General features: G+C 34.9%; 1 protein-coding gene across 1 annotated transcript in view; it reads left to right on the forward strand.

Moving 5' to 3' along the window:
* LOC128248329 (heparan sulfate 2-O-sulfotransferase 1-like) overlaps positions 1-14,525 on the forward strand; it is a 196,647-nt gene that overhangs the window by 180,065 nt on the left and 2,057 nt on the right. Inside the window, exon 3 of the mRNA XM_052969312.1 lies at positions 8,838-9,008. Within this exon, the coding sequence (XP_052825272.1) occupies positions 8,838-9,008 (171 nt within the window). The remainder of the gene's footprint in view (positions 1-8,837; positions 9,009-14,525) is intronic.

Consider the following 14,525-nt stretch of genomic DNA (forward strand, 5'->3'; position numbering starts at 1 on the left):
TATTTTTTGTGTGTGGGTATGTGTGCGTGTAGGTAGGGGTGAGATAAAAACTGGAAAAAAGTAGTGAGTGTAAAAACAAGAGAATAATGGATAGAATGTAAAGGGGACGAGGGGGGTGGGTAAAAAAATAAAAATAAAAAATAAAATAAAAAATAAAGAAAAGTGTTGCAGGGACGTAAAGGGGAGAGTCATAAGGAAGAGAGGGCTGCGTTGAGTCCGAAGGGGAAAGAAGAATTAAGGTTGAAAATGTAGCGTTGCTCCAAGTGGAGTCGCGAGGGAGTGGACCCATGGTGCAGGGCGAGGCCAAAAACGGAGATGTTAGAGGGAGAGTGGTTGGCCAGTTGGAAGTAACGGCCAACGGGGGAGTCCGAACCTAGCCGAACGTCCCTTAGGTGTTCGGTGAAACGGTTGGCCAGCCGGCGGCCCGTCTGCCCCACGTAGAGTTGGTTGCATAGGGTGCATTTGATACTCATACACAGTGGCTTCTTTCAGTTTCTATCTGCCCAAATCCCTATAACTATATATATATATATATATATATATATATATGTATGTGTACCACTCCCTTCACAAATTCTGCCCAACCCATGTCAGCATGGAAAAGTGGATGTTAAAATTATGATGATGATGATTGATGCACACACACATGCATGCAAAGGGATTCCTTTAGTTACAAGGCTTTTATTTGGCCTGGGGCTATAGTATAAGACTCCCAAGGTGCCATGCAGTGGAACTGAACTTGGAACTACATGGCTGAGAAGCAAGTTTCTTAACCACACAACCATGCCTGCATCTACACAACTGGCTGTACCTTCATCGTGGACAGGAAAATATTTTGCCTAACCAATTTCAAATCCTCAATAATAATTATTTCAAATTTTGGCACAAGGTCAGCAATTTCAGGGAGCGGGGTAAGTCGATTACATCAACCCCACTACTCAGCTGGTACTTGATTTATTGACCACCAAAGAAAAAGATGCAAAGTTGACCTCTGCAGAATTTGAACTCAGTATTTAAGGATGGATGAAGCATTTTGCCCAGCATGCTAATGGGTCTGCTAGCTCACCACCTTAATAATAGTAATAATAATAATAATAATAAATGCAGACGACTAACCATTCTGTTCTGCTGTCTAGAGTGTTAACCATATTTGTAACAAGAAAGCCCATGTTTGACATTTTTATCTTTAATACATCTATCGTATATAATTGTTTTTCTTTTTTAAGTAAATATATGTTTGTTATCAGTATATATTACTTAAGATTTACTAGTAAACAATAAATCAAGAACAGCTGTTCTATAAAGAGTTCATTGGTCCAGAGTCCATGTTGTAAGCAAATCATTATCTTATCATAAATATTACTTGGTTTCTCTCTCATTTCCTTCATTCATTAGCCTCAGTTTACATAAATACTTTGTTTCTTTTTATTTGTTGTTTTTTTCTTTTGTTTTCTCATTATTGGATTTTCCTATTGACAATGTCAGATTTAGTTTTCAAAGTTACATCTAAATCTATTATGCTAAGTACAGGGATCTGGCAGTTTAAAAAGAAAATGATATTTAGTGAAAATAATAATGTTTCGGGGGCAGACAGGTATGATATATGTGAGAGTAAAATTGCTCTGTGAGTATTGGAAGAAATGAGCTTCCAGTGATATCACAGATAACTATTGGCTTCAATTCTTTTTAATGTTTTTTTTATTCATTTAAGAAAAACAAAATATAGTGCGTGTGTGTATATGCATACAAACATGCTTATAAAACTGATGTTTTAATTTTTACATATTTTCTTGTGACACTCCCTCAATCAAAAGGTTTGTTCATTATCAGAATATTTGTATAACGATACATATCTTCATCTTCACCGTTCTTAGCACTTGAAATAAAATCTCCTATAAATTTCCTTCTCTGACTCACCCATGCTTGCTGTGGTGCTCTCTCATTCTAGTTTTTTTCATCTATTTCAACATATTTGCCTATCCAAGAATTAAAATATCTGTATTTTTTCATTTGTCCAACTCTTGTTGCAACCTTAAAATAAATACATCTATAGTTGTTCCTTTCCATCTCTTTGACCTCTTTCCTCTCTTGTTTTGCTCTCTGTCTTTGTCTCATCTATGTCATTTTTTCTTGAGATCTTTCCATATCACCTCAGTTTTCTCTGTTCTGTTATTTCCAGTTTTGTCAGCTCTCTACATTACATATTCATTAGAATTTGTAATTAACAAAGATAATTCTTTGATTATTTTCATATTTATTAAATATTACAATATTAGAATATTGTGGTAAAATATTGTAAATCATATTATCTAATATTTGGCAGAGATACTTAAAATATAAGTAGAAAGGATTTGAATTGGTTTTATGATTTTAAAGATGGATTTGCACTTGCATAAGATATTTTTGCATGTGTGTGTGTGTGTGTGTGTGTGTGTGCGCATGTGTAAGAGAGAGAGAGAGAGAGAGAGAGCACATGTGTTTGTTTGTGTGTGTGTGTAATTATATGACTAAATTGCAGTAATGATGCCCAAAGGAAGTAGCACAACACTTTCAAGTATTATATATCATTGATAATGAGAGACCACTAACATTACATTGATAATGCTATATAAGGCAACAGTATTGGTGGATAATTTGAAGTAGGTTATCTATCTTATATAGATGCATAATACTATTTACTATACTTTTTGCAATCTTAACCAAAAGAAATGAACTCATTTCAGCTTATTTGATTTAAGCTCAAATTCCATCTCATTGGATCAAAAAATCATCCAAAGTAATTTAAACAAATATTAGTAATTTTTTCTCAGTCTGCTGTTCAGTATAGTCAACCATAATCTCAATTGAATGAAACCAATGTCATTCTTTTTACTTTGTGTATCTCTGTGTATGTAAGTTTGTGTTAGGTCACTTTCAATGCTACTGGTAACACTTAAGCTTGTGCAACATGTTACATGATCAGGTAATAACTAAATCAGCCCCACCTCCAGACTAGCTTAGTGAAGAAGGTAACTTAATATCCTGCAGGTCAAAAATCAAGACATGTCATAATGTTATATGAACCCAGGTCAATAAGTTGCAATAGTGCATAGAGAAATACAAAATATTCAAGATTATGAATGGGAAGATGGAGGGTACAGTAAATCACTTCAGAATTGAGGGACCTCTAGTTCAAGATTGAGGGACCTCAGAGCTCCTGAGGTATGATGGGATCAACTTATCTATATTGCTTTTCTGCATTGTAGGTTAGTAGAGAAAGAGAAAGGCTAGCAATGTACACCCCAGCTTCAAAGTGATTTCTGACACTATATTTGTGGCAGTCTCCTCTAATTTAGAGATGAACATTCAGTACAGGTCACCCTTGTCATGAATGTGTGGTATAAATTTTCTCTACTGATGTCTTTTATCTTGCTATTTGGGGTACCATACAACAAAAATTGTTGATTTATTAAAATTATTTTCCCCTCTAGAGAATGTATCATAGTTGCCAAATGACAGTTTAGACCATCTTCACTTGAAGAAGAGGACATAATCTCAAGATTCAAGAATTCTCCAAAATTGACATGCCATTAAGGAAAAGGACATGTTTAATCTAAGGAAAGAAGTGGACAGTCATGGACATGTGTTTCTGGCTCAGTAGTTTTCATCAATGCAACAATTGTCCAACCTTATCTCCAGTAGAAAACAGTTATGGTCTTGGTAATTTGCATAATTTAAACAAAAATGAGCTAAAACATAGTGTGCAGTGGCATGTACTTAAATAACCTAGACCAATACTGGTATGTTAATTCCCTCACAACAAAAGTTCTTTCAGATGGTCATTGTTACCATTTGGTAACTTGATACATCCTCTAGATGTGTAGATAATTTTAATGAATTTAGAATTTTTGTTGTATGGTATTTGACATACTAGTATTTGTCTATGTCAGTGGTTCCCAAACTATGAGTCGTGACCCACTAATGGGTCGCGAACGGAATCCTAGTGAGTCGCAAAAAGTTATAAAATTACACATTAGCTTTGATTAACTGCTGTCTATCGAGATAGTTCAAGACTCATGTTTTCAATACCAGACTGGTTGTTTTATCAAGCAGTAGGCTTTTTTCACGAGCTTAACAAATCAGAGGTGGTCATTTTCTCAAGTTATTTATTCGTACGTAATCGTAAAAAGGAAAAGTCTGTTTTTACTTATTTATAGAGAACTTTAACTAGGCGCAGTACAACACTGATCGAGCTGATAACAGTTACTGCTTCAAGGTTTTGTATTAGAGTTAATACCTGCCCATAGGGTATGGAGACGTTGAAACAGTTATAAAACGTTTTGTTGTCTATCTTTCTAAATTCGATTTTTTCGTATTTACTCAGTCCTTCATATTATGGATAAATGGTTAAAAAAGTCAGTTGAAGTTGATGACGACGAGTCTTCAGTGAATTGAAACGAAGAAAGGTCCAGTCAATCAAAACTAAGCCAGTCAAAGCGAAGAAAAGTATTGAGAAAGTATGATTACGAATACTTAAAAATGGGATTTACATGGAATGGTGTTGAAGAAGATCCACGACCACGAGAGTATGCGTCCAAACAAATTGTGTCACCATATTGAGACTAAGCATTCCGAGTTAAAAGACAAGCCTCTCGATTTTTTTGAGTGAATGTAAACCAAGTTAAAGATAGGACAGAGCATTATGCAACGTTACACCAAAGTAAATGAAAAATCTTTGTGTGTGTCTTACTTGATCAGTTTGAGAATCGCAAAAACTGGTAAGTCACACACAATTGGGGAGACTTTAGTTCTTCCAGCTATAAAAGATACAGTTAAAGTTTTCTTTGGTGATAAGAGTGAACAAGAAATTGAATCAATTCCTATTTCTAATAACACAGTCACGCGTAGAATCGATGAAATGTCTCAATGGGTAGAAAATCAAGTTATTGAATGGGTTCGTGGAAGTCTTTTTTTTTTCTTTACAACTCAATGAATCTACTGACGTACAAGGTTTGTGCCAACTACTTGTTTTTGTACGTTACATATGGAACTTTAAACCTCATGAAGATATGTTGTTCTGTGAACCAGTCAGTCGAAGTACCAGTGATGAAATTTTTAATACTGTTGATACTTATATCAGAACAAAAGATCTTGATGGGCATAAATGTGTCGGAATATGTACGGACGGTGCACGGGCTATGTGCGGTAGAAACAGTGGTGTGGTGACCAGAATACTTGAACTTAATCCCAATGCATCATGGACTCACTGTAACCTTCACAGGGCAGCGTTAGTATCAAAATATATATCTGATAATTTTGAAAATGTTTTGAACACTTCCTTTGCAATCACGCTTATTTGAGAAGTTGTGCGAAGAGATGGGAAGCGATCATAAATCCCTTCTTCTGCACACAGAAATACGATGGCTTTCGAGGGGAAAAGTGCTAACAAGACTTGCAGAACTCCATGAAGAAGTAACTATATTTCTGGAAGGTAAAAGCGATTTTGCAAAATATTTGCGCGACAAAGAATTCATTCTGAGGCTTACGTATTTGGCAGATATTTTTTCAAAATTAAACGAACTGAATTTATACTTACAAGGAACAGAAGGTATCGGTATATTCGCAATTCATGAGAAAATTCGAGGTTTTATGAAAAAACTTGTCCTGTGGAAAAATCGTATTGACAACCGAAATTATGACTGTTTTGAAACATTTGAAACCTTTGTAATGGAGAATGAAACAAAAGTTGATGATGGTATAATCATTGAGATATCTGAACACTTGAATAAGCTAAAAGAAAGTTTTGAATTTTATTTTCATGAAGAGATGAATATTATGCAACAGAAAAGATGGATTATGAACCCCTTTCAACCTGACATGACGACTGGAATATCAACAAAAGCTGATGAAGAACTTACCGATTTATCCGAAGACTCTTCCTTTGAAAATGACCTTTAACACCCGAAAATTGGTACAGTTCTGGGCATCTCTTCAAACCCCGTGCCCAATCATTTCCACCGAAGCATTAAAAGTACTTCACTCTTTCGCATCATCTTATAATTGTGAAGATGGATTTTCAGCAATGGTTGGGATTAAAAGCAAATTTCAAAATAAACTGCAGCTCTCAAATTCTTTACAGCTGAAACTATCACACATTGAACCTGATGTTAATTCTATTATTGTGCGTAGCAAGAAACAGGCTCATCCTTCTCACAGGCCTCAATGAAAATGTAATCTGAAATAAATTTGTTTCTTTCATTAATGTTTTTACCCAGTAGAGTTAAGTGGGTCACCATAAACTGGTGTCATAAATAGTGGGTCACGTCTCTATAAAGTTTGGGAACCACAGGTCTGTGTTATTCAAATACATTCCATTGGCCTCTTCAAGTTATCTTTCTTCATTCATTTTTGTTTTACATAAATACACACACGCAGAAACCAAACAGAAGAGTTTCACTTTAGTCAGTTTTTTTTTTATACTTTCTAATTTTTGGTATTAGAAAGGGCATCCAGTTGTAAAAATCTTGCCAAAAACAGTTCCAGAAGACTGGTGCAGGTTTCTGCCTGGCCAGCTCCTGTCAAACAGTTCTACCCATTCCAGCATGGAAGGTGGACGTTAAATTATGATGATGATCTAATATTAACATTTTACATTGTTATGGATCAAAAGTTTATTTACTCAAAATACTTTCCTAACTATCTTAGTTTTCCTCTCTTTCTTACATTCAAAGACAGCTATTTTTTTGTTGTATTAGTTATCTTTATTTTTTTCTGATACTTATATTATCATAAGATTTTATATAAATATTCAAATATTTAAGCATACATGGTAGTGGATTGTTGTTGTGCAACAATAAGGATTCAGTTATTTGATTGAATAAATAACCTTCTTCTGAATTAACATGTAACTGAGCATTCCACAGACCAATGTGACTCAGTGAGTAACAAGACTAGCTTTTTTCAGTATTGAGGATACAATCCACCCATTAGTCTTCTATACAATTTTTATCGAGCCAATTTAACTTGTAGCCACAGTATAGCCAAATGGTTAAGAAGTTCATTTAGCAATCATGCAGTCACTGGTTCAGTCCTACTCCATAGCATCTTGTGCAAATGTCATTTTATTGTTTTCTTCTATGTTTTTCTCTCCTTGCCTGTCATGGACCCCACTACCACTTCTTTATAGGAAGCTTATTTATTATTTACTAGTTTTTCATGATATTCATTTAATGCTTTGTCTTAATTTTAAATTTTAATTTCTATCTTTTATGATGTATTTATCTTGAACACGTGATTTCTGAAAGGTCATTTTCCTTCACTGAAATTATTATACCTATTTCCACGTATATAAGCAATTTATGTTATTCAGATTTCATTTCAATTTCGACTCATTTTCTAATGCATATCTATTTTTCCATCAACAGCCAATTGTTTTCATTTAACAGATTTTTGTTATTTTGATAAGTAATACCGTCTATAAAATCAGCTTTAAATGTTTATTTGATGAGTTATCAAAAATTTGTCAGTGCATCCATATTGTTCAAAATGTTCATGGTTATCTGATGATCAGTAACGTGAAACTCTGAGTAATAGTTGGTAATTTGTTAAGTCATTTTAGCTTCAATAAAATGCATACACACACACATATATATATATTAATCTTTGTTTTTTTTATCTTTGATTTGTTTCACTCATTGGACTGCAGCCATACTTGAGCACAGCCTTGAAGGATTTAGTCAAAGAAATTATCTCCAGTACTTATTTTTTAAAAATCTGGTACTTATTCTATCAGACTCTTTCACCAAACCACTAAATTTTGGGGACATAAACAAACCATAAATTGTCGAGCATAATTGGTGGGTATGGGGGTGGGGCAAACACCAACATAGACAGATTTCCACACACTTTCCATCTACCAAATTCACTTGCAAAGGCATTGATTGACCTAGGGCTATAGTAGAAGACACTTGCTGAAGGTGCGTGCCATGCAGTGGGACTGAACCTGATATCATACAGTTGCAAAGTGAGCTTCTTTATTACACAGTTGTACCTAATACATATTTCTATACATATGACATATGTATGCATGTGTGTGTGTGTGTGTGTGTGTGTTCGTATATACATACGCTTGTGTACATATATTTATATGTGTGTGTGTGTAATATCACATTCCAGTAAGGCTCTCTTGAAGCTCCTTCTTCATGTGTAGGTTCTGGTTCCATAGAGAAGAATCCCCTCCACACCAGTGGTTCTCAACCTTTTCACAGTGGTTCCAGCAATGGTTTCCAACCCTTTTATTTAAATGAGTTTTCCCATGGACCCCTTTTAATATGCTTATCCTTATATATATATATATATATATATATATATATATATATATATGAATTTAGTTCATGGACCCCACCCCCACCCCGTACTACCTTTCCAGTTTTTCTGTGACAAAACATGTCTAGCTGTGAAGAGATTTCTTGTTTGGAAACGGGGAGGGCATCCAGCCATAGAAAATCTGCCACAACAAATTCCTTCTGACACTTGAAAATAGAAAAGTACACATTAAATGATGATGATATATATGTGTGTGTGTGTGTGTGTGTGCAGAGTGCTGAAAATTGTGTTTATTTTTGGCTCTACTTTGGTTGACTTTATTTATTTCTATATCTTCTCAAGTTTGCTTTTATGCATTACCTTAATATTATCAATGCTAACTTCAGTGAATGTAAAATTTTTTAATTAATTTCAGTGTTGAATGATGAGATAAATACATTTTATGCAGAATGAAAATATAAAAGTATTATGTGACAGTTTTTGAATTATGTTTCAAGCGAAAGTATTTAGTCCTTTTTTTATATATCTTTCAGGACCAACTGACCCCTGCAGATGATGACTTCCTTGTTATTTACAACCGGGTTCCCAAAACTGGGAGTACATCTCTTGCAGGAATTGCTTATGATTTGTGCTCACCTAACAAGTTCAATGTATTACATCTTAATATATCAAGGAACTCTCACACATTATCCCTCTCTGATCAAGTACGTAGCGTCTTCTTTTTTATCTTACTAATTTAATTTCCTCATTAGTTAATTAATTTTTGTTGTTCTTTATTCATTAGAAGTTTTGTTATGTTTGGTTTTATCCCTAGTCTAAATTCTGCTATGTAATATTTGTTTCTGTCTGTTGAAATTCAGTATATTTGTCACATATGTTCAAGTTATTTTTTATTATGCTTCTACTCAACAAGTTGTCTTTGGGATTGTGACAGTTATAAACACCCACATTTTTCTTCATCACCTTCAGTCTTTCTTCTTACTTTGTGATCATCATAGAACTAGAATTTAAGAGAATTGATTTCCTATATCAAATTAATTTTCTCTGAATGATTCACATTTTGATGACCCCAAGGTTTGCCCTTGATATCAGCCATGCCTATAGTCATGATATAAGAAAATCCTTGTCAAGTTACTTACTCTCTCTTTGTCTCTCTTCTCCTTTGCTGGAAGCTTTCTCTCAGACTATTCCATTGCATCACATCCTGATAGAGCTCTCTACAATCTATCAACTCTTGATGTATTCAAAAGTTAGGTTGTGTCACCTGCCAGAATTACTTGCTGTTCCTATTCACTACAGTTTTTTCTTATTCTTCTGCTCTTAGACATTTGGTTGCAGTAAGCCAAAAAGTGGGGAACTCTGTGTGGTTGCTCACCCTACTAGAAATAGTAACCTAACCTCCTAGGATAATATAGTCATGGATACATTATACCTTAAACAATGACTAGATTTTCATAGCTTGGACCAGGTGATACACAATAACATGCAATCTAGATGCTTCATGCCACCTACATTACTTCTATGTATAGAAATCTCAAAAATGTGCTCCTGTAAGATATAGTCATTATACACCAAGAAAGCAGTTTCTCTTCATGTGAATAATGTACAACAAAAACACACAAAAAAAATTATATATATAATACTACTAGAACTCTATCCCAAAAACTGGACTTCTGCTTCAGAGCCAGAAAATATTTCAAATCTGGCCAATTGCTCACTCTCCACAAAATATGATGTGCTTATGATTATTGCTCGCATATATAAGGCATTATACCCCCCACCACACACACAAAAAAAAATAATTGTCAAAGTTGCTTAAAAACATGCTACAACTCGCAAATGTGCATTTTCTTCTACGAATACCTTATACTCTTAACCGGAGAACTTTACACACTTCTACATTGTTCCACCTAACATATTTAGCTCATCTCCTTGTATCATCCCAACAGTGTCTAACCTCCCAGCCCCTCCACACAATCATTCCATCCTTGTGTCTCCAGTTTGCCACTCTGGGTTGTATAATTCTAAAGAGATAAAAAGTAGATGACTATTGCCTAATTTTTAAATATCAAAAAGTTTCTAAAAAAAAAAAAAAATTATGTCTAAGCTGAAACACTTAAATTTAAGCAAATCTAAATGTAGATAAATATTGATTGCATCTGTTACTAGTACATGTCACAACAAAGAGCAAACGCCTGGAAATCTTCTGATGTAAACTTAACTTGAAATGCTTCTGGCATTTTTTTAGTGAAACATTGTTCTTTAGAATATTTTATTTCTCCATGTTTTGATGTTACTTAGTATGAAGTAAAATACTTAGTATTGATGTTACTTAGAATGAAGTAAAATATTTCACACCTTTATTTAATAATGAAGAAAAGATCAATTGGAATAATAACAAAAGAAAAATTCAGTTCTATATTTGAGAGATGAGGAATTATGTGCATTATTTACATTATTTACATTTGACGGATATTTGTCCTCATCTTTGTTGTTAACACAACATTTCGGCTGATGTACACTCCAGCCTTCATCAGGTGTCTTGGGGAAATTTCGAACCTGGGTTCTCATTCCCAAGGTATTTTTCTGATGTTGTTGTTGTTGTTGTTATTGTTGTTGTTATTATTATTATTATTATTATTATTATTATTATTATTCAAGTCACTGCTTGGAATCAAACTCAGAATCTTGGGATTAGTAGCCCACACTCTTAACAACTACGCCATATGCCCACGGGCAATTATGGAGTGAATTTTAGGACTTATAAATCTAATATTTTCCTTTCCTTCCTTAATACCAGTTCCCATATGCTACTCATATCTGCACTCAGTTTGCTTAGGAGGTTATTATGTCCTAGCATATATGCTGCCTCTTTTATTTTTCATATTTTCCAGTGGTGTTCTCTGTCTATTATTTTAACTTCATCCCACAGGGGCAGGTGGTCTCTGTTTTTCCATACATGATCAACCGTACCTGATTTATCAATATCTCCTTGTGTCACAGCTTTGCTGCCCCATCAAAATAAGGGTAGAGGAACTGTGACATGAGGAGATATTGATAAATTGGGTATACTGATCATGTATGGGAAAACAGAGACTACCTCCCCCTGTGGGATGAAGTTAAAATAATAGACAGAGAACACCACTGGAAAATAATCATCATCATTGTTTAACATTTGCTTTCCATGCTAGCATGGGTTGGACAATTTCACTGAGGAGTGGTGAATTGGATGGCTGCACCAGGCTTCAATCTGATCTGGCAGTTTCTACAGCTGGATGCCCTTCCTAACGCCAACCACTCCAAGAGTGTAGTGGGTGCTTTTACATGCCACCGGCACGAGGGCCAGTCAGGCGGTACTGGCAACGGCCACACGCAAAATGGTTTTTTTACATGCCACCTGCACAGGAACTAGTCTAGCAGCACTGGCAATGACCTTGCTCAAATGTTTTCTAACGTGCCACCGGCACAAGTGCCAGTAAGGCGACAATGGTAACGATCACGCTCAAATGGTGCTATTTATGTGCCACTGGCATGGAAGCCAGACAGCTGCTCTGGCAATGATCACACTCAGATGGTGCTGTTAGTGCTCCGCTGGCACAGGTGCCAGTCATCGAATATGATATAATTTCCATTTCACTTGCCCCAACAGGTTTTCGCAAGCAGAGTTTAGTATCCAATGAAGGAAAGGTTGACATGGGTGCCAATCGTTGAATTTGGTTCGATTTCGATTTCACTTGCCTCAACAGGTTTTCGCAAGCAGAGTTTAGTGTCCACTGAAGTAAAGATATGAATAAGTAAGCTGGCTACACTTCTGGTAGAGGCCATGGATTATGGTCTCACTTGGCTTGTTGGGTCTTTTCACACACTGCATATTTCCAAAGGTCCCGGTCACTAGTCATTGCCTCAGTGAGGCCTAATCTTCGAAGGTCGTGCTTCACCACCTCATCCCAGGTCTCCCTCGGTCTACTTCTTCCACAGGTTCCCTCAACTGCTAGAGTGTGGCACTTTTTCACACAGCTATCCTCATCCATTCTTGCCACATGACCATACCAGCACAATCGTCTCTCTTGCACACCACAACTGATGCTTCTTAGGTCCAACTTTTCTCTGTCGAGTATGCACACTGTCGTTACACATCCATTGGAGCATACTGGCTTCGTTTCTTGTGAGCTTACGCATGTCCTCAACAGTCATGGCCCATGTTTCACTGCCATGTAGCATGGCAGTTCGTACACATGTCATACAGTCTGCCTTTTACTCTGAGTGAGAGGCCCTTTGTCACCAGCAGAGGTAAGAGCTCTCTAAACTTTGCCCAGGCTATTCTAGCAGCTACACTTTCAGTGCACCCTCCCCCGCTACTTGGTCACCTAGGAAAAATACCTTAGGAATGAGAATCCAGGTTTGAAATTCCCCCAGGACACCTGATGAAGGCTGGAGAGTACATCAGCTGAACGTTGTGTTAACAACAAACAAGATGAGGGCAAATATCTGTCAAATGAAAAGAAAAATTCTTATTTCTCAAGAATGCTTATCATACATTAGACCTTACTATAGTTTATCTATTTAATGTTTAGCTATTAAGCTCTTGTTTAAAATACAAACAGCAATTCTCAGCAGTATTTGTTCAAAGGCCCTGTTTTGATTTTATAAACTCATCTGTGCTCCCCCTTAGCACTAAATTACATATATGTGATATATGTGTAATACTTTCAACATTTTTCATTTTCCCGTTAATTTTTTATAATGCCCTTAAGGGGGAATTATAGCCCCCCTTTTTTTAGATGCTGCTCTAAGTTCACCATCTGTTGATACATTTTGAGAGGCTTATTGAGTAGCAAATAGATTATTCTGTAAAACCAATCAAAATTTTATTCAATACTGAGAATGGTAACTTTAATTGGATTCACTGTACTGAAATCTAATTTTAAATTACTGCATATCCAAAGCATTGAAAGTTACTAAACACAAATTAATTTCTGAATTTCATTAGTTATATACAGTTATATTTCATTAGTTATATACAGTTTTCTTTTTCTTCTTATTATTATTTGGTACTGGTATTTTAGGAATCATTTTCTTCTTAAAACTTTGGTAATTTAAAAAATTTGAAATTCTGTGTATCATTGGAACAATATTTTTTCTGTACCTCATTGATCAAATCTAACAGTTTATGAAAATAATTTGAAGTTCGTGAATTTATGATTTACAGATCTGACTTTATTTCAAGCTTCTCTTTCTTAGAAAGTAAATAAATTGGGCTCTAGTTTCAAAATGTATCCATCAACGTGAATTAAGAAAAAATTTTAGCTTAGATAACCAAGGCTGATTATTTGTCGGTTATGATTATTTATTTGTTTGTTTGTTTTTTTATTTTACAGTCTTTGTCTTAATCTAAACATTACATAATTAAAGTTCTGTTCTTCATGTCAAATATATTAAAAAAAAAAGGAATGTTTGCAGTTAATTAAAAATCAAATAAATAGTTTGAGTTCTTCCTAACTTACAGAAAATCTAACGTGATGTGTTTGAGTTGATGATTAGTGTAAAGAAGCTTATCATGTTCGAAATCCTTTTGGTATAGATGTTTTCCCTCTTCAGTTCATAAAAACATCTCATATTTGAAAGTTATTTTGTTCTTGTTCATTCTGCTGGTCTCGTTATATATAACAGATACAGTTTTAAAATCCTTTATCTTCCAATGACACCAATAAACCCTTTTCAGAGCCTCTCTAACTGGTGGGAGGAAGTCATCTTCAGACTAGTGACCTGGCTTGAATGCTTGCAACAGAATGGACTCTGCTAATGGCACCAAAGGGTTAAATAGGGTAATGGAATTAAGTTTACCACCAAAGAAAGTGTGCCCTTTCTTTGTGAAGGTAGAAAACTGACAAATTTGTTTGTGTTACTTTGTTTTTCTCAATCATTTCTCATCAAGTACACAAATTTAACAAAGAAAAAGTATATTATAGTAAACTTGCTGCCATTGTAAATATTCTGAAACTGGACTTCAGACCATTTCCATTGCTTCACTTTTCATACTATCAGTTATTTGCAATGTAATATCTCTTTTTAGTACTGTACTTAGAACTCAAAGTTGTTGAAAATAGTTCTGCCATAATCATTTGATTCAAAGTAAAAGCTTGTTTTTCAACTCTTTCAGAGTTTTTAGTTACAAATTCATTCAACAGTCTTGTGCCTTTTAGAAAAGTAGGAAATGTTCT

This window comes from Octopus bimaculoides, chromosome 1 (assembly GCF_001194135.2).
Source record: "Octopus bimaculoides isolate UCB-OBI-ISO-001 chromosome 1, ASM119413v2, whole genome shotgun sequence".
NCBI lineage: Eukaryota > Metazoa > Mollusca > Cephalopoda > Octopoda > Octopodidae > Octopus > Octopus bimaculoides.